We start from the raw sequence: 20,562 nt of genomic DNA, 5'->3' as shown, positions 1-20,562 counted from the left end.
ATCATATACAAAATGCACTGCAGCAATTTTCCAAGACATCAACAATACCTTCCATACCCATGACCATCTAAAAGGACAAAGGCAGCAGAGATATGGTAGCGTCACCTCCTGCAGGGTCCCCTCAAAGACACTCACTGGCCTGACTTGAAACCATCTTACTTCATAATAACTGGATCAAAATCCTCAAACTCCCTTCCTCACAGTATTGTAGATGTATCAGGACTGCAGCAGGTCAAGAAGGCAGCTCATCACTACCTTCATCAAAAGCAATTCGAGTTGAGCCAGAAATGTTGGCCTAGCTAGTAATGCTCAAACCCCATGAGTGAACAAGGTAAAGTCTGATTCTACAGAAGAATTGCTGTAAACACCTTGAGCTTTACACTACTGTAAGTGACCTCTCGGTACTCCAACTCCTAAGCATGATCAGGGTCAACCAATTTATCTTACCTCAGTGAGTTGTCTGAAAGTGTCATGCAATTCTTAGCAGAGAATATGACTTTTTTCAGTTAATCCTCTTACACATAATCCTAACCCTCTATTGACTCCTAACTTCAATGCTCTGTTTCGCTGATTATCTGTCACTCACCATCTGTCGACAAGACTTTATGGGAAAAAAAATTCTACTCAAAACTAAACTATCATCAAAGGATTCTGAAGTAAAGCGTAGCCGTTTGCCCCAATGATCCATCTTCCCTATGCTTGCTGAACATCACTGGCTTCCAGTCTGGTAATGTCTCAATTTCAAAATTGCTTTGAAATCCCTTATCCTTTCTTACTTCTGTACTTTTTGCCAACCCAACAACCCTCCAAAGTATTTGTGCTCTTTCAATCTCAGCCTCTTGTGTATTGCTGATTTCAGTCTACATCAAGGGCAGCCAGACTTTCAGCTGCCTAAGCTCTGTGAAATAACTCCACAGAGGCTGGTATCCCACCATCAAGTCACCCTTCATTTATATGTGTATAGTACTTAACACTGGTCCAGCTTCATCAGAGCCAGCTCTCAGAATGACTAGAACCTCTGACACGCCTGTTTTTGTCTGTCAGCCAAGGCTCCCTGATAGGACCAGATTAATAGTCCCAATCAGGGAACTCATATTCTATGAGGTCCACCTGGCTGACCTTGTTACAATCATTACACTCTGGAATTCCCTTGGTAAGTTTTGTCTCTCCACCTGCTGTGATTGTAATGAGGATCCCTGATTGGGGCTGTTAATCAGGTCCAACCAAGGAGCCCTGGCTGACATATAAAAAGGGGAGTGTCAGGTCTGAAGACCTCCTCATGGGTCTGCTCCTGGGCCTGGCCAGGAGCAGACCCATAAACAGGTCCAGGCAGTGGCCCATGGAAGGGGTTGTTTAGGGCCAACTGCCTGCCCCTCTTCCGCAGTTATGTTAGAGCCCAAATGTCTCTGGAGAAGGAGCACGCAGTGTCTACCAACACCCTGGAGTTGTTCAGGGAGAGGTGGGCGTCGCAGGGAGTGGAGTGTATTATTTCCCCCTCCAACTCTATTTTGATTTAACCCCTGCCCTCCCCTTCACTGTTTGATCATACAGCATTGCCCGTTGATGTGAAGGGCACTGCTGGTCACTGGCCACTTGGGTGTTTCCTTTCTTCCTGGTGGTGGAAATTGAATAAAGATTCGTGCACCTTGTGTCTCTCACTGTGTCTCACACCTGCACACACACAACATGGGTGCTGGGGGGAAAAAAATAAGCACTACCGCAGTGAGGCGGTAGTGTGGGGGTAATAATAAAAAGCAGAAAAAAGGGGAATGTTAGGGAAACTGAGACTCTGAGAGCTGACTCTGAATGAAGCAGTACTAAAGTCAAGGACTGTTCATATGTAACTAAAGAGTGACTTGGTGGCAGGGTACCGTCCTCTGTGGAGTTATTTCACTGCTGTTCTTCTCTATTATGATGTCTCTTAAAACCTACCTTTTGGACCAGAAACAGAAATTGCTGGAGAAACTCAGCAGGTCTGGCAGCATCTGTGAGGAGAAAGCAGAGTTAATGTTTTGAGTCAGAACTGAGAAAGGGTCTATGGACTCAAAATGTTGACACTACATTCTTCCCACAGTACTGTCATAGTTTCAGATTTCCAGCATCTGCAGTTCTTGGTTTTAGTTCACTTCTTTGACCTCCTGTCTTAATACCCCATATGACTGTATGAACTCTTGTTTTAGGCAAAAGTGAGGACTGCAGATGCTGGAACCCAGAGTGTAGATCAGAGTGGTACTGGAAAAGCACAGCAGGTCTGGCAGCATCCGAGGAGCAGGAAAATCAACGTTTCGGGCAAAAGCCCTTCATCGGGAATAGAGGCAGGGAGCCTCCAGGGTGCAGAGATAAACGGGGGTGGGGCTGGGGATAAGGTAGCAAAGAGTACAATAGGTGTCTGTTTCAGTACATGGTTGAAGAGCTTCAGGGCAGAGGAGATGACCTGGGGGTTGCAGTGAGAGAGAGAGACTCATTGAGATTCTTGTGGAGAGAGGAGGAGAACTTCTTCAAGGTGGGTATCCTTGCAAGATTCACAGTAAGGTTAAAATCAACTAGGCTAAAGTGAACTCTTGTTTTGACAATGCTGCTGACATAGCCCATGGTGAGTTTTCTATTTAAATATGCTATTAATAAAGTTGTCCAATTCACTTGCCACATGTGTGATTCATCTACAGATATTTCATAAGATCATAAGAAATAAAGCAAACAAATATCATTCAGCTCATCAGCTCCTCTGCTGTTCGAGAAGATTCTGACCATCTGATTGTGACCTTAACTCCACATTTTTACCTGACCCTTCAACTCTCAATCAAGAATCTGTGTAACTCAGCCTTGAACATATTCAATGGCCCAGCCTCCAATGTTCTATGTGCAAACCTCCATCAGTATCACTAAATGGGATCGATTTCAAACAGACCTAGCGACTCAAGACTGGACATCCAGAAGACGCTGTAGGCCATTATCAGCAGAAAGTACCTCTAGATAATTTGTAAGCTCATTCCCTGGCATCTCCGTCACTCTGCCATTACCATCAAACCAGGGGATCAATCTGATTCAGAGTTCAGGAGGCATACAAGGTACAGCACCAAACCTTCCAGGTGCCAACAGAAACTGACATTGAGGTGTCAACCTGGTGAAGCATTAAAGGACAACAATACAGATTGCTGCTGCAATCAGCAAACTCCATAGATCTGACCTGTCAATGAGGAAGTATTGAACTGATTCCTCTATTTTGATAGCAACCATTAATCGAGAGGCTGTGCTCAGGTCTTCTCAGAGATTGGTTGAACACTTCTCTTTTCACAGAAACTCTTGAATTTATTGCTGAGCTGGTAACAAGACACTGAGAAACCATTCATCGCTACTTGGCGCCAAGCAAGAATTACGTGTTTTAATATCGTCAGTCTTCACAGAGTACAGCTAGGGGTTTTAAGTACATACAGTAATGAAGAAAGGATTATGCTTTTTTTCTATGTTTGCTTGTTTCAATGAATGAGGAAAGAAAGAACTGACATTTATCTGATGTAATTCAAAACCTTAGGACAATTGAATGTGATTTATCGCCAATTAAGTACCTTTTGGATTGTTGTTGCGAGAATGAGGGAAGTTACAGTGACATTGTTTCCTGTTACAAACTTGTAAACTGGAAACTCTTTATTATAACAATGAGCTCACTTCACAGGATGCCCAAAGTGCTTTACAGCTAATGTTCTAAAAGCAGCTCCGACAATGGACAATGTGGTGGACTATATAAATTGTCTTTAACTTTTACACACTGGTCCCTTTAAACATAGTGTGCTCCTTTAACAATAACTATAAAATTGACAAAACTGCTTAATTCAATCTGTAAGGTTGAATTATTTTCCCAGCAAATCTCACAATACCAGTCATGTGAACTGGGCAGGCAAGGAGCTTCAGAGTCCATTCTATTCTTTCTTCACTGGCTACAATGAGATCATCACCAAACAAAGCATCCTAACAGAGTCAGTTAAGTTAACAGTCAGTTGGTGGCGGTGTTAAAGATACAAAGGTGACAGATGTGGATTGATTAAGGACTGAGAGCACAAATGGGGCTCTTGCTGTTCACTAATGATGTCCCTACCTCTGAGCCAGGAGTCCCAGGTTTGTTTCTAATCTGCTACAGAGGTGTGGTGATGACATCTCTGAACAGGTTGATGAGAAATATCTGCTAAACTTCCCTTTACCATCAATTTGAGTTCCTATGAGACAATGGCTGTATCACGATCTTGGAGTCAACAGACCTGGGTTCAAGTCCCACCTCCTCCAGTAGTGTGTGATAACATCTCGGAACAGTTTGATAGAAACTATCCAAGAACACAAACAGAGGGGTTCAGCTGAGACACTGAGACAGTAGTTAAAAGGCAGAGATTTGTAAGGCTGCATCTTGCAAATAAACCTACTATCAAGGGATCAACCTGTGATTTGTTTTGTATTTGGTTGGCTAGGGAGTGTTTCTGAACAAAGAGACCTTGGAGTGCAGGTTCATAGCTCCTTGAAAGTGGAGTCGCAGGTCGATAGGATAGTGAAAAAGGTGTTTGGTATGCTTTCCTTTATTGGTCAGAGTATTGAGTACAGGAGTTGGGAGGTCATGTTGTGGCTGTACAGGACATTGGTTAGACCACTGTTGGAATTTTGCTGCAATTCTCATCTCCTTCCTATCGGAAAGATGTTGTGAAACTTGAAAGGGTTCAGAAAAGATTTACAAGGACGTTGCCAGGTTTGTAGGATTTGAGCTACAGGGAGAGGCTGAACAGGCTGGGGATGCTTTCCCTGGAGCGCCGGCGGCTGAGGGGTGACTTTATAGAGGTTTCCAAAATCATGAGGGGCATGGATAGGATAAATAGACAAAATCTATTCCCTGGGGTCGGGGAGTCCAGAACTAGAGGGCATAGGTTTAGGGTGAGGGGGGAAAGATATCAAAGAGACCTAAGGGGCAACTATTTCACGCAGAGGGTGGTACATGTATGGAATGAACTAGCAGAGGAAGTAGTGAAGGCTAGTACAATTGCAACATTTAAAAGGCATCTGGATAGGAAGGGTTTGGAGGGATATGGGCCGGGTGCTGGCAGGTGGGACTAGATTGGGTTGGGATATCTGGTCAGCATGGACGGGTTGGACCGAAGGGTCTGTTTCTGTGCTGTACATCTCTATGACTCTGATTCCATTTAACAAATTGCTCTGTTATTATCTTACCATAAAGAATTATATTGATTTCTGTGTTGCTAAATTTTAAGTTCATTTTGTGTTGTCTGAACCAGGTCAGCAGGGGAGCATTTCCAACAAACTGTGTCAGGCTGGTTATAGAGAAGATGCTGTGGAGGTGCAGAGGAGAACACATAGTAGAATATAAGATTGTGGAAATGGTGAGAATGGCAGTTAAATGGGTACTGTACTAATAAGACACTTCTGTTTGTAAGTATGGACTCTGCATGCAAATTTGTGCCTCATTGCTGATTTTCATAACTTGAACTCGTCTGGAGGTTGACAAACAGACACCTCTAACTTTAGCACCCCAAGTTGATGAGATGCAACTCTTCAGGAGCTGCAGAAGTGAGTACCTTACACCCTGCTCCCACTAAAGGTGTAGAATGTTCTGGCTGGCAGACAGTAGCATTTTTCAGGATCATTCAGGGACCAAGGGAGTGGGTGCACAGATTCTTGGATATGGCACTGAAGGTCCTGGTTCAGAACCTGAGGAGGAGACATGTTTTGTACCCACAGGATAGAAGGGGGACAACTGGCCTTTCTATCCCTCCCTTTGCCTGGCTTCATGACCTCGCCCCATTTCCAATGCAGACCATGTGGGACTCCAACCGAGCTGACAATGACCCTTTCTTTGGGTGTTCCTATATGGTACCCTGTGCAACAGAATATCAACTAGTATAGGTCAACCCTCAAAGAGTTGAAAATAAATGTTGATCGACATTTTGTGAAGTCTTGACCAATGATACCAGAATATCTCCCAATGTGTTTCAAAAGACCTCGTCAAACCTCCAGAACTGGGTGAATGGTAAGAAGTGGTAAATCTTTAGCTAGTGCAAGAAATACTTAACATTGACTATTTTAATCCCAATCATGTGATCACCGTTATGCGAGGGTGGGAAGATCAAGTGCTCATCACCAAAATGGCATCTCCAGCCTGCTTGATGAGCATGAATAACCAAAGACCCTGTCTCTCGCACAAGCTTCAACCCCTTCACCAAAGTTAAACACCAGGCTAAATCAATGTTTCAGCATAAGGCTCCATCTTGGCCACTTCTAAGCATCTTTAATGGCAGAGGTTTACAAAGAAACCTTTCAGCCTTTCATTGGTATCTATGATAACCCAGTCTGCCTTTTCTCATGATAGGAAGCAGAAAATAGAGAGCTCGCATTTATAGTCATAACATTCATACTCCGAGGATGACTCAAAATGTACATCAAAGCCAATGAGGTAATTTTTAATTTTAGTCATTGCTGTAAGAGTGAAACATGTCAAATAAGGTTGCAAGATCTCATAAAGGAATTGTACGGCACATCTTGAAAACGTCAAGGCTGAGATGGATATTTGTTACACAAGAGTATTAAGGATGACGGAATCAAGGAATGTGCAGTTACGATAAAAGCAACCACGATCTTTTGAATGGCAGAACATTTGCTCAGAGAGTTGTTAGGATTTGGAATACGCTGACTGGGAAAGTGTTGGAGACGGATTGTATATGAGGTTTCAAAAGAGAGCTGGATTGTATTTGAAAGTGATGAAGTTACAGGGCTGGAGAATGGGACTAGCTGGGTAGCTCTTTCACGAGCTAACATAAACACAATGGGTCAAATGGCCTCCCTCTGCACTGTAAAATTCTAGGATTCTATGATGTTTTTAACAACCACAAGAGGTTGTATGCCTTATTCCAGTTCCATTAAGAACTGCACCAGAGATCCAGGTTTACTTGTGGAAATGCCAAGAAGATTGGTGCACAGCTGTTAGTCTCAGGAGAAGCAAAACCAGCAAGTCCCAATTGAAGAGGTTGACAACCTTCATGGCGGGGGGTGGGGGGAGGGGGGAGTCTCACTCCTGCTGTCAGGAAATGCTGCAAGTCAATTTCACACATTTCAAGCAAAGAGCTGACAGTTTGGGAGGTCAGAGGGAATCCTGGAATCTGGCAAGACAGAGAAATAGCTATGTATAGAAACCGATTGCACATTTCAATGTGTCAGTCTTGCAGCAGAAAAAAAATGATTCTGCTTATTAGGAGCAGGGCCCCAGAACTTATCACCGATTCTGATAGCTTTAATTATCTGAAGAACCCGACATTTTGAAATCATACAAAAAAGGAGTAAATTACAGTCAAATCTGAAAATTAAAAACTTGTTTCACGATCTTTTACAGATAATCAATTTAGAGATAGCACTTGAGTATTAAGTAGGTCAGTCTGGGATCACCCACTAGGGTGGTTACATCTTCAGAGAAATCTGGTAGAAGGTTGCAGTTCAGCAACTGTCTGATTCACATTCCAATGATATCAACGGGTCAAGAACTATCAGGTTCCACAACAAATAATTCCTCAATTAGATATAACCCAGTAGGAGCAGGCAAAAACAATTATAGGAACCCCCCCCCCCAAATAATCAGGCTTGATTTCAGACTTGGATCCAGGAATGAGCAATGATGACTTTTTTAGGAAACTGAAATAGAAGAATAAAGCCAACAGTAAGGGAATCCACATCAAATGCACGTGAACGACATATTTCAACAACAGATTCAAAATATTTTCCCTACATCAATCTAGTCAACAATACACACTGACAGATTCGAGGACTATCTAGCTGATAGGTTGTAGCTGGAACATGACTATAGAGAGGCGGTTACGCAGTGTAACATCTAGTGTTCCTGCCTCTGAGCGAGAAGATACAGGTTAAAGTTTCCCTCCAGGATTAGCTGGACAAGGAAGATGTGTTCACAACACAGCCAGTCAGGTTGATCAACATCCCTGCTATGCACTGGTGTGTGCTAGCCCCTCAGAACTTTTCAAGAAGGAATTTGTCGGGAGAAAGTGGGAACAAGTTACTGAGGTGGATAATCAGACATGATCACATTGAATGGCGTAGCAGACTTGAAGGGTTGAATGAGCTACTTCTACTGCTATGTTCTATGGTTTGATGGATAACACTTGCTTATGGGAAGGAACCTGCACGTGGAGCCTTTTTAACTTGAGGAGGCTGTTACGCTGTAGCTACCACATGGTTCTGGCTGATCAGGAATCCCTGTCGTTCTTCCGTGCCACTGTGGGAGTATCAGAAGGATTTATGGGTCGGATCCTCAACCTGTTTGGCTGTAATATGACACACTTTCCTTGGCCTTGAAATCTGGAAATGGGACGTGAACGTCTGACCTTGAGGTAGGGACAACACCACTGCACCCCTCTGGACCTCCTGCCCTAGAATACAGCACATACATGAAAAAGTACATGTTGTCATCCAAGAGTGAACAAATTCACATTAAAACCATACCATTGTAAAACTGATACCAGTCGAATAATGGCAACATTGGTGAATAAATGGTTAAAACATTCACATGGTTTTTCATTGTTTAGATTTTAAGGGAAGTGAGTCCACTTAACATAATAATCATTATTAACCTTTCCAAAGTTATTAGCAGGAAGTGAAAGTGGCAAGTCATCAAGTAGCAAGGGAGACCTAGAAGTCAAAGATAGGCAGGACAAGAATTTTTTGGGATGTGGAGAATTCAGTGTTGAATTTGGGGGAACAAAATCAGAAGTCACACGACACTAGGTTATAGTCCAAACAGGTTTATTCCAAATAAGAATCTTTCGGAGCACTGCCCCTTTATCAGGTGAAGTCACCTGATGAAAGGGCAGCGCTACAAAAGCATGTGATTTTGAATAAACCTGTTGGACTATAACCTGGTGTCGTGTGACTTAAGAATTGTTTGAGTGTGCCACAAATTTTATAAATGTTTTCTTTTAAGCAACTAAAACTAACAGTAACTTCTCCATTACTATGTTAGTAAAACAGGTATCAGGAGTAATTTTTATTAAAAAATAAATTCCATTTCTCCAATGGACTTAAATCTTCAAGAGATCTCAAAGCATGTACTTTTAAGTGCAGTGTCAATTGTCAGAAAAACCCATCGGCTCGCTAATGTCTGTTATGGAAAGAAACTGCCATCCTTATCAGGTCTGGTCTACGTATGACTCTAGATCCACAGCAATGTGGTTGACTCTTAACAGCCCAGCAGGCAATTAGAGATGGCCAATAAATCTGGTCTACACAGTGACGCCAAATCCCCTTGATGAATTTTTAAAAATGTTGTAATGAGGGAATTGCAAATTGGTCACCTGGCAGTTTAGGCACTTCTAAGATGAGGTCCCATAAACAGTGATAATGATTAGATTAGCCATTTTCATTGTATTGGCTGAAGTATCAATTTTAGCCAGTACTGTACATCAGGGACTTTACAATGCTCTTGTACATACTGCCGTAGGATCTTTCTTGTCCAGCTGGGCAGACTGATGGGTATCTCCATGAAGTGTCTCATCCCACAGGCAGAACCTCTGAACAATACAATACTGTACTGACCTGCCAATTCTAACCATGGATGGGGCAGGGTGTGACAGACTTGTATTACTGGGTGAGTGCCATGTACATTGTAGCTGACCCTTAGAATGCAGGCAGTGGATAGCCATAAAACGTTGCAGCCTACCCACTATATCTGAATAAATAATTAATGATCAACTGAGCCTGTTAAAGCACAACTGAGCCCAATTTTACCCTGCCAACGCCATGACGAGGTTGACGTGGACAGGCATGGGGAGAGGCAGCCCGCTATTTTGTGAATGTTTTTAAAAGAGATTACCGGTTTTGGGTTGAGGGCTCAGAAGGTAGTACCTCTGCTTCCTTTCTCCTGGTTTCGACTTTAAAACCCATCCCCTCAGCGCTGCATTTCTAAGAGATTCAAACCTTCTCTGTCCAGCCCCCCCCCAGCTTTACCAGGGGCCTTCAGCCTGGGACTGGGAATCCAGTACCAAGCATTTAATGTTGCTGGGACTGCTGGAGCAGGTGGCCAATCCAGTAGTGAGGGCCAGACGGCCCATTCTGCCCCAATTCAGTCCACTCCCCGTAGTAGCACGGGCTGTCAGCTGACTTTCAAATTCTTCCCATAATCCTAAGTCAGGACTATGACTATATAAAGGCAAGGCTCAGTCTCTGTGTTCCAGATACGATTCAACTGGTCCACCATTATGCTTTAAGCAAAACACAATTTACTGTTACTACATAGTTAAAATATGACAAAATGTACTGGCATAAAATACTTAACAAAATAATGTATTATCTGCCCCTTTCTGATTTTTACGAGGAAGCCTCTGTCTAAGAGTTCAGTCTGGCAGCAGAGAACTCAAGCTTCAACTCCAGCTGCCAGCCAAAGCCAACCCAAAATCTTTTTGGGTCTGTATGAGCCTGACCCCACCCACTCAAGAATCTTTTGTCCTAATAAAACACCCAGGGGGAATCAACACTATTTCCCCACAGCCTGATTGAAGGAGACATTTCGGCACCACTGCAACACCCCTCTGCAAGAGAAGCAAGACAGACCACATCTCTTAAAGGCACAGACCCATCAAGTGGGATGTAGGAAGGATTTACATCTAATCATCTCCACCCAATCTTGATACAAAGCAATTGAAATGTTCCAATTCTAAGTATCGTCTCTGACTTTGATGAACAGAAGTTTGAGCAGAAGAATTGAGCCTGCATATTTTCCTGTGGGGAAGAACAGCCGGGCTGCTGTCTAGCATTATTCCTCATACACTGTTTGAGAGACCAGTTTGCCTTCCTGTCTGGTAACTGGAATCTCTGGCTCAGTGGTTTAGACTGCTGTCTCACAGTACCAGGACCTTGGATGCCTGCCTGTGTGGAGTTTGTACATTCTCTCCACGTCTGTGTGGGTTTCCTCTGGGTGCTCTGGTTTCCTTCCACAGTCCAATGATGAAAATTATGCAACACCAGGTTTGCGTCCAACAGGTTTATTTGGAAGCACTAGCTTTTGAAGCGCTTCGAAAGCTAGTGCTTCCAAATAAACTTGCTGGACTATAACCTGGTGTTGTGAGATTTTTAACTTTGTCCACCCTAGTCAAACACTGGCTTCTCCAAATCACAGTCCAAAGATGTGCAGGTTATGTGGATTGGCCATGGTAAATTGCCCCATTGTGTTCAAGGATGTGCAGGCTAGGTGGATTAGCCATGGGAAATGCAGGGATAGGATGGGGGGATGGAATGCTCTTTGGATGGTTGGTGTGGACTTGAGGGACCAAATGGCCTGCTTCCACACTGTTGGGATTCAAGGCAAAGGGTGAAATGGTGGGAGAAGGGAGCAGGGTGGAAGATGACTGAAATCATAGGAGAGAATGAATGGGAAAATGTCACATTAAATTTAAGCATAAAAATGATTTAAAATGATGCTGGGCATGTATGACTAAGAGATTAAATTTGCATTTTCTTCTAAGATGAGGGCAAACCCCAGAGATGGCCCATCACAGCCTCACTTTGAAGCTCGTTTTACAGTGTAATTTGGGTAGATGTCTCCAGGAGCTGAAGTGAGATGACTCATCATTTGATGACTGTCACTGAAGCTTTGTGTAGGATGCATCATCTATGACCCACACAACAACATTGTAAGGTAATGGCTGATCCTCTCCAGCACGTCACTACTATCCGAAGGCTGGATTTGCTTTGGTCAGAGTTATAATAAAGCCTTTTGTCTGTCTTGAAACAGTCATTTAGCAGACGCAATCACTCCGTTACAGCCTGAATTCTACAACTTCTTTCTGTCACTATCTTCCATTGCCCTGTTATCACTTTGTTGTTTAATTAAAATGCACATCCATTATGCAGTAATCTTACAATTGAGAAATGAAAAAGAATTAGCTGATTTTACTCAGGTACACATTCAGCAATGGCCTTTAAATCTTGAAACATATTTTGGCAGCATTCTAGTAAAACATCCTGTTTTTGAAATCCTCTTTTTGAGCAAGCTCTATTGAATCACAAAGCTTTGTATAAAGTGTTAGAATCCTGCTCGGATTGTGCATGCTGATCTAGGCTCCACAGCCCAGGAAGATACCCTTGAAGGGGGTCAAGTCAATAATCATCAGAAAGATACTGGGGTTAAAAGGATTAAGTTATAAAGACAGGTTGCATGGACCGTCTTGTATTCCCTTAAATGTTTCAGGACACAGCAGCATACACATTTATTGCAGCTTGGGTCAGTATTGCCCTAATTGATGTAGAAGCAGTGCTGCGCAGGTCAATATTCTTCTGTACTCCCCAAGAATAGGGGTCACCATCTTGTCAGAGTTCCCTACATTACCAGCACCAACACTCACTCCAGCTCTGTCATTGCACACACATCTCACCATGGCTCACAGACTACAACTCTCAGTATCACAAGCATTATGTTCACTTAACGACCTCATCAACCCTTCCTGTGCTCTGTGCTTCCTATACGCTCATTGAAAACACCTCACAACTTCTCCGGATGATGCAAAGCAACTGAGCAATCTTCCAGTCACTTCGATCACTCTCAATCTCTCCCTTTGGCTTGCGAGAAGAAAAATTGGCCCAAGCCTAGAATGATGTTTCTCTCAACTGCTCCCCAGACTTGTCCTGCAGGATCCCATGTTGCAAAAATATGGATCTCCAGACTTGAGTATGACCAAGAGCCTGATTGACGAATGCGAACTCTCCAGACTGGAATACGACAAGGCCCTGACTCCACAGGATGCTCTTCTTTGAGTTTCGCACATAACCATTCACGTGAAGCACATGCAGTGTGCCTGCCATCTAAACTGATGCAACACGTGCCACTGGATGGATAACTGATATGCCACTCCATAGACAGCTCAGTGATTCAATTGGCAGAAGCTATGTGAGAGCAGAAATAGACCACACGGCCCATCAAGTCAGATCCATCATTCAATGAGATCAAGGTTGATGTGATAATCCTTAACTTCACTTTCCTGTATTATCCCCATAACCTTGATTTCCTTACTGATTAATGAATATATAATGACCCAGCTTTTATAGACCTTACCCTCTCAGAGAAAAAAATTCATCCTTATCTTAAATGGGCAACTCCTTTTTCTGAGATTTTGACCTCTGGTCCTAGACCCTCACATAAGGGGAAATAACCTTTCCACTTGTACCCTGTCAAATTCCCTTACTATCATGCACATTTCAATAAGGTTGCCCCATTCTTGTAAGAGTACAGGCCCAACCTAGTCAGCATTTCCTCATAAGACAGTCCATCCATCCTGCGATCAGCTTAGTGATCCTTCACTGGACTCCCTCAACACCAATATATATTGGCATTGAGATCTGACTATTCTCATGTATTGCTTCAGCAAGACCTACTTTCATTCTCCATTCTCTTGCAAATAAAAGCCAATGTTCCATTTGCCTCACCCTATTTCCTGTTGGACTTTGATGCTAACTTTTTGTGGCTTAACGAACAATGACTTCCAACTCCCTCTGATGTGTAACTTTCTACAGTCTTTCTCTAGTTAAATAATATTCAGCTCCCCTTGTTCTTCCTGCCAAGTGAAAAACCTCACATTTTCCCACTTTATATTCCATTTACCAAGATTCTGCCCACTCACTTGTTTAGAACCCTCTACAGACTGTATGAGTCATTACAGTCATTACCACTTGTCTTTCCATTTATCTTTATGTCATCATAAACTTAGCTATTGTACGTTCACTTAAGTCATTAATATATATTGTAAATAATTCTTGCTCACACTGATCCATGTGGCATTTCACTTGTTACAGGTTGCCATCTGAGAAAAGGCCCTCTTATCCTAACTCTGTCTTCTATTAGTTTACAAATCATCCATCCATCCTAATGTACCATCTCCAACACCCTGGGCTCTTATCGTATTGAGTAACCTTACGTATAGAACCTTATCAAATGTCTTCTGAAAATCAAAATGTATTACATCTTTGGCTTCCCCTTTATTTATCCTACTTATCACCTCAAAAAATTGTAATAAATTTGTCAGGCTTGATTCTCCAATCATGAAGCCATGCTGATTCTCCTTGATCATATAATGTCTTTCTAAATGCTCTGCTTTTACATCCTTTATAACAGGCACTAACATTTTCCTAATAATAAATGTTAAGCTAACTGGCCTATTGTGACCTTTGTTTTGTCTCTGTCCCTTTTTAAGCAAATGTGTCACATGGGCATTTCCAATTCCCTAGGATGTTTAGAATCTGAAGATTCTGAGAAGATTATTAGTATAAGATCACAAGACATCAGAGCAGGTGCAGGCAATTCGGCCCATTGAGTCTGTTCTGCCATTCATTGAAATCATGGCTGATCTGATAATCTTCAACTCCACTTTCCTGTCTTTCCCCCATATTGATTAAAAATCAATCTATCTCAGCCTGAATTTATTTAATAAACTCCAGCACTCTGGAGTAAAGAATTCCACAGATTCACTACTCCTGGAGAGAAAAAAATCCTCGTCTTTTGTCTTAACTCTGAGATGATGCCAGTTCATCCACTCTTTCTGTAGTTTATTGGCCTTTAGCCCCATCAGTTTCCTGAGCACTTTTTCTCCAGTGATAGTTATTGTATTTATTTCCTCTCCTCCTTTGATTATTTCATAATTTTGGAATGCTGTTATGTCTTCTAATGTGAAGACTTCTGAAAAGTCTTCATTCAGTGTCTCTGCCACTTCCTAGTTCCCCATTATTGTTCTCCTAGCCTATTCTCTAAGGGTTCTATATTGACTTTGGCTTCTGTCTTCCCTTTTCTACAAGAAGCTCTTATTGTCCATTTTGATATTACCTGCAAGATTAGCATCAAAGTACTGAATATCTTCTCCTCCATTGTTATCAATTTGGGTCATTTTTTTCTCTTGGTTTTTAAAATTTTCCAAATTTTCTATATTACCAATAAACATTGCCACATCATCTGCTTTTAGTTTCAATTTTATGGTACCTCCAACTTCCCTGGTTAACTATAGTTAACCTATCCTCTTTCTTATAGGGCAAAGTATTGAGTATAGGAGGTGGGAGTTCATGTTGTGGCTGTACAGCACAATGGTTAGGCCACTTTTGGAATGTTGTGTGCAATTCTGGCCACGCTCCTATCAGAAGGATGTTGTGAAACTTGAAAGGGTTCAGAAAGATTTCCAAGGATGTTGCCAGGGTTGGAGGGTTTGAGCTATAGGGAGAGGTTGGGGCTGTTTTCCCTGAAGCGGTGACTGAGGGGTGACCTTATAGAGGTTTATAAAATCATGAGGGGCAGGAATATGGTAAATAGACAATGATTTGGAGATGCTGGTGTTGGACTGGGGTGTACAAAGTTAAAAATCACACAACACCAGGTTATAGTCCAACAGGTTTAATTGGAAGCACACTAGCTTTCGGAGCGACGCTCCTTCATCTATCGCTCCTAAAGCTGGTGTGCTTCCAATTAAACCTGTTGGACTATAACCTGGTGTTGTGTGATTTTTAACTTTGTAAATAGACAAGGTATTTTCCTTGGGGTATAGGAGTCCAGTACTAAAGGACATAGGTTTAAGGTGAGAGGGGAAAAATTTAAAAGGGACCTAAGGGGCAATTTTTTCATGCAGAAGGTGTTGCGTGTATGGAATGAGCTGCCAGAGGAAGTGGTGGAGGTTGGTACAGTTACAACATTTAAAAGGCATCTAGATGGGTATATGAATAGAAAGGGTTTAGTTGTATATGGGCCAAATGCTGGCAAATGGGACTAGATTAAATTAGGATATCTGCTCAGCATGGATGAGTTGCACCAGAGGATCTGTTTACGTGCTGTGCATCTCTATGTCTCTAAATCCTCAAATCCACCACGGCAGATGGTGATATTTAAACTCAACGAAACTTCATAGAATGCCCTACAGTGCAGAAAGAGGTCATTTTGACCCATCAAGCCTGCACTGACCCTCTGAAGAGCATTGCACTATATCCCCATAATCCAAAGACTAGCTCACCTCATCTGTACATCCCTGGATGGCTAATCCACCCAACTGGCATATCATCAGACTGTGGGAGGAAACCAGAGCACTCAGTGGAAACCCATGCAGACATGAGGGAGAATGTGCAAATTCCACAGAGATGGTTACCAAAGGCTGGAATCGAAGCCGGATCTCTGTTGTTGTGAGACAGCAGTGTTAACCATTGTGCCAACTAGGCCTTAAAGCTGTCGTCTATGTGACCACTGATGAGTGTCATAAAAAGCCATTTAATCCACCAATGTCTTTAAGGAAGGAAACCTGCCATCCTGACCCAGGCTGAAATAGGCAAAGAGCCACTCAGTTATATCAAACCATCATAAAGTCTAAGGGAAGGAATGAAACTAGACAGGCCACCTGACATCAACTTTGGTACTATAAACCGTAAAGGCAAGCACAGACCTGCCAATCTTGCAATGTTCTCCTTACTAACATCAGGGACTTGTGCTAAGATTTGGAGAGCTGTCTCATGGAGTAGTAAAGTAATTACTTGACATAGTCATTCTCATGGGATGTTCTCTCTCTCACCAGCAGGTCAAACCCAACATAGATGATGGCACAGAGGTATACAGTTGGAGGGAACTGTCTTGGGATGTCAAGACCCCATGAAATCTCACAGCATCAGGTCAAGGAAATATGGGGAAGGAAATCTCCTACTGATTGCTACCTACTGGATCCCAAACATGCTCTACCCTACCCCTCAGCTGATGAATCAATATTTCTCCATGTTAAACAACACTTGAAGGAAGCAAGAGCACAGAATGTACTCTGGGCGGGGAAACTTCGATGTCCACCATGCAAAGTGGCTCAGCAGCAGTAATACTGATTGAGCTGGTTGGGTCCATGGTTGCTAGACTGGGTCTGCAGTAGTTTGGTCAGGGAATCTACAAAACAGAAAAATATATCTGGCCTCGCCCTCATCAAAATACCTGCCAGATCAGTAACAGCGATATATACCATCTACAAGATGCACTGCTGCAATGCGACAAAGCTCCTCTGACAGCATCTTCCAAACCCAAAGCCTCTATGACCCAGAGACCAAAGTAACACATACATTGAAATGTCATCACCTGCAATTTCCCCTCAAATTCGCACACCATCCTGACTCGGGGCTAGATCTCTGCCCTTTCACTGTCAATGGCCTTCCAAGCTGCACTGTGGGTTTCCCTAGACCCCAAGGACTGCAGCAATTCAAGAAGGCATCTCACCATTACCTTCTCCAGGGCAACTAGGGACCTTACCAGCAATGCCCACCTCCCTCCTGGCTAATTAATAAGAGGAACTTGCTCTGATTTATATTTTGGAAATTTGTGTTATCTAGTTTTTTGATGAAGGAGGGGAAAATTGGAAGTGCAGTATGACTATGGCAAGTTAGAGCTTTAAACAGATACAAACGCATTTACCACACAATGATAATATTGTGAAGTCACCACCTGAAGGGGTAAAACAAGAAACGTCTTGATGTTAAAAATCAGATATTTTCATTCTCGCCGTGTTTTTCAATGATCTCACCATTGCTCACATCACAAGAGACAAAAATTCCATCCAGTAATATTACCTGTGACTCAACAAATGTAGCTGTCCCACCAACTCTCTGTTCCTTCACAGAGGAATGAACATGGATTCTGCAGGACAGAAATAGGCTGTTTGGTCTTCTGATCATGTCCCTGAAATCTCACTATTCCCTGCTGCCTTATCTGTATTATTCTGTCTATATTTGTTACTTATCAAGGGGCAGATTTTGACTCTCTCTCCTCTGGTGAAAACTGAGCAGCAGTGGGGTTAATATGGAGAACTCAGATTTAACAGTCAGTGACCTCCAGCAACTGCCCCAGGGTCTTCCTTGGGGTGGTCGGGGCAGCTGTCTAAGTAGGGTGGCAATCCCATTACCATCTGCCAGTTGGGCTTCTCTGGCACATACAGGCCTCTTTAGCCGATTAGGAGGGGGATCCAGATGTGACCACTGCATGCAATGAACCCAAATGGAATGGCAGAATGGCATAAGGCAAGTGCCCCAATTACCTTCATATGGTCAAGGGGTGCAGAATTCTCCAAATGATAGGGGCAACAGTTGGCCCAGGCCCAGGTCACCCATTGCTCCTTTATTTTGTTCATCCATGGGATGAGGGCATCACTGGCTGGGCCAGCATTTATTGCCTATCCCTAACGGTCCAGAGGGCAGTTACGAATCAATCACATTGCTGTAGGTCTGGAGTCGTATGTTGGCCAGACCAGGTAAGGACAGCAGTTACCTTCCCTAAAAGACACTGGCGAACCATATTGGCTTTTCCCGACAACAGACAACAGTTTAATGGGTCATTACTGGACTCTTAATTCGAGGCTTTTTCAAAACTGAATCCCAATTCCATCATGGCAGGATTCCAACCCAGGTCCCTGGGAACATGGCCTGTCTCTGGATTAATAGTCTAGCAATAACATCACCAGCCCATCACCTCCAACAACAATTCCTGTCCTACTTTCCCCCAGCTGGATTGGCCTCCAGGTTCCCCAAGATCAACAGCAATCTGGTTCCGAGAAGATGCCATGAGAAATGTGCTCTTTAATGAGAATAGGAACTTAGAGTAAAGTGAAGACCTTTTGGATAGGAGATAAGGCAAAACTTCTTCAGCCAGAGAGTGGTGAATCTATGGAATTCACTGCCAAAGAAGGCTGTGGAGGCCAGGTCATTGAATATATTGAAGGTGGTGATAGGTAGGTTCTTCACTGTCAAGGGGATTAAGGGTTACAGTCAGAAAGCAGGGGAATGGGGAGAAACTTATCAACCGTGATTTAATGATGAAGCAGATTTGATGGGCTGAATGGCCTAATTTCTGCTCCTACGTCTTATAGTCTTATGGAACTGGGCACTAATGGTGGCCAGAACTGGGTGGCCAGCCTCTCAATCCACTGGGTCTAACCATTAAAATTAAAACTGAGATAAAACATGAGCAGTTTTGGTATGATTCGTTGGATAAGAGTAATTCTACCTTCTTCCCAGGCCTGGGTTTGCTGACAAGCCCGTACTCCTTCCTTTCCATTCCTGTTTCACTATTGATAACAGGCTGGTTATAGCTGCTATCCCACTTACCTGAGGTTTGCTGCAGCCTTAAATTTGCTCTGTTGGCATCAATTTGACAGTGTAGATAAATCATTCAAATCCATCTGTCAAAGTCACTGAGTGAGCCACCTGCATTCACACTATCATGCTGCATCTGAGCAGTATGTGGAAATACATGGTCCCCCCAGCATGGACCAGAGTGCTCTACAGCAAGGGTTTGTTTAATCATAGTGGTGACTCTCACCTCTGAGCTATAAGGTATGGGTTCAAGTCCCACAGTTGAGAAGCATGAGGCTCAAATCTAGGCTAATGTTCCAGGGCTGTGCAGAGGAAGTGCTGTACAGTCAGCGGGGTTGTCTTTCAGCACAGATATAGAACGGCTCAGTCTGACGCAAAAGATCCTGTGACATTATTGAAAGAACAGCAGATTTCTCCCTGAAGTCCCTCCACCAATATCGGGGAAACAAGTTACCTGGTCATTGCCATACCATTGTTTGTGGTAATTTGCTATGTGTTAATTAACCAGCAGCAAATCATGACAGGCATTACACTCCCATAACCACTTAACCATTTTAAGGCACTTTGGGATGTCTGAGATTACAAAAGCTGCTAAATACATGCAAAGGTCTTTCTTTCTTTCCATCCTGCAGTACAGGAGGCAACAGATTGTTAAGAAAATATTACTTACTCAGTCTCCCTCCTTCGTGCTTTATCAGGGAGCAGCAGAAACCAGCCCTCTTTTTGCTGAATCGTCAGAAGCTTGTTAATGTTGAATGCCACCTCGAGAGCAGAAGAACCAACAGATGATGAGATGATGAACTGTAGCCCAGTGGCCTATACTTTTCTAAGTAGATCAAATCCCACTTTACCAGATTGAGAATTTAAATACTGGCTCAAATGCTTCATCGATGTTTTTAGGAAGGTTAATTAATTGGTTTGGACCTGGTATGACTCCAGCTCCACATCAATGGTATCATATCAGATATTGCATGAAAAACTCAGGATGGTGATAAAGCAGGACTCGTCACCAAAAGCCTAAATCCATGAATGAAGAATAAAACATGCATTTTTAACTGCGATGTTGTTGTAGAGACTCCTGGCTTTTGTGATTAAACATATACAATATAATGGAGGTTATTTTTATCATTATTTTATTTCACAGATTTGGTCAAGATCAGAAGACAATTTCGACCCACCATAATGTTTTCATCCATGTTGAATCTCTCCCATCAGCTTTCTGCCTCCACCAAAGTACCAAACAGTTTTTATCAACGATACAAAGTACATTCTATGAGACAGTGGACAAAGTAAATCTCCCTCCTTATCATTATTAAGCCATCTGCAGCCTTTGACATGATGGACTGCACCTTCACCAATGCCTCTTGATCATCAAACCTGGAATAAGGCTGCTCTCACCTGGTTCTTTCTTTGACCTGTCTATCCCAATCACTCAAA

General features: G+C 42.8%; 1 protein-coding gene across 2 annotated transcripts in view; it reads right to left on the bottom strand.

Annotated features, from left to right (window-relative positions):
- The window catches only part of rasa4 (RAS p21 protein activator 4), a 255,322-nt gene that overhangs the window by 52,165 nt on the left and 182,595 nt on the right, over positions 1 to 20,562 (bottom strand). For both annotated transcript variants that reach the window (XM_072589403.1, XM_072589404.1), the window contains one exon: positions 19,796 to 19,887. In XM_072589403.1, coding sequence (XP_072445504.1) covers positions 19,796 to 19,887 — 92 coding nt within the window. The remainder of the gene's footprint in view (positions 1 to 19,795; positions 19,888 to 20,562) is intronic.

Source organism: Chiloscyllium punctatum, chromosome 19 (assembly GCF_047496795.1).
Source record: "Chiloscyllium punctatum isolate Juve2018m chromosome 19, sChiPun1.3, whole genome shotgun sequence".
Lineage (NCBI taxonomy): Eukaryota > Metazoa > Chordata > Chondrichthyes > Orectolobiformes > Hemiscylliidae > Chiloscyllium > Chiloscyllium punctatum.
This window is presented reverse-complemented; position numbering and strand designations above follow the sequence as displayed.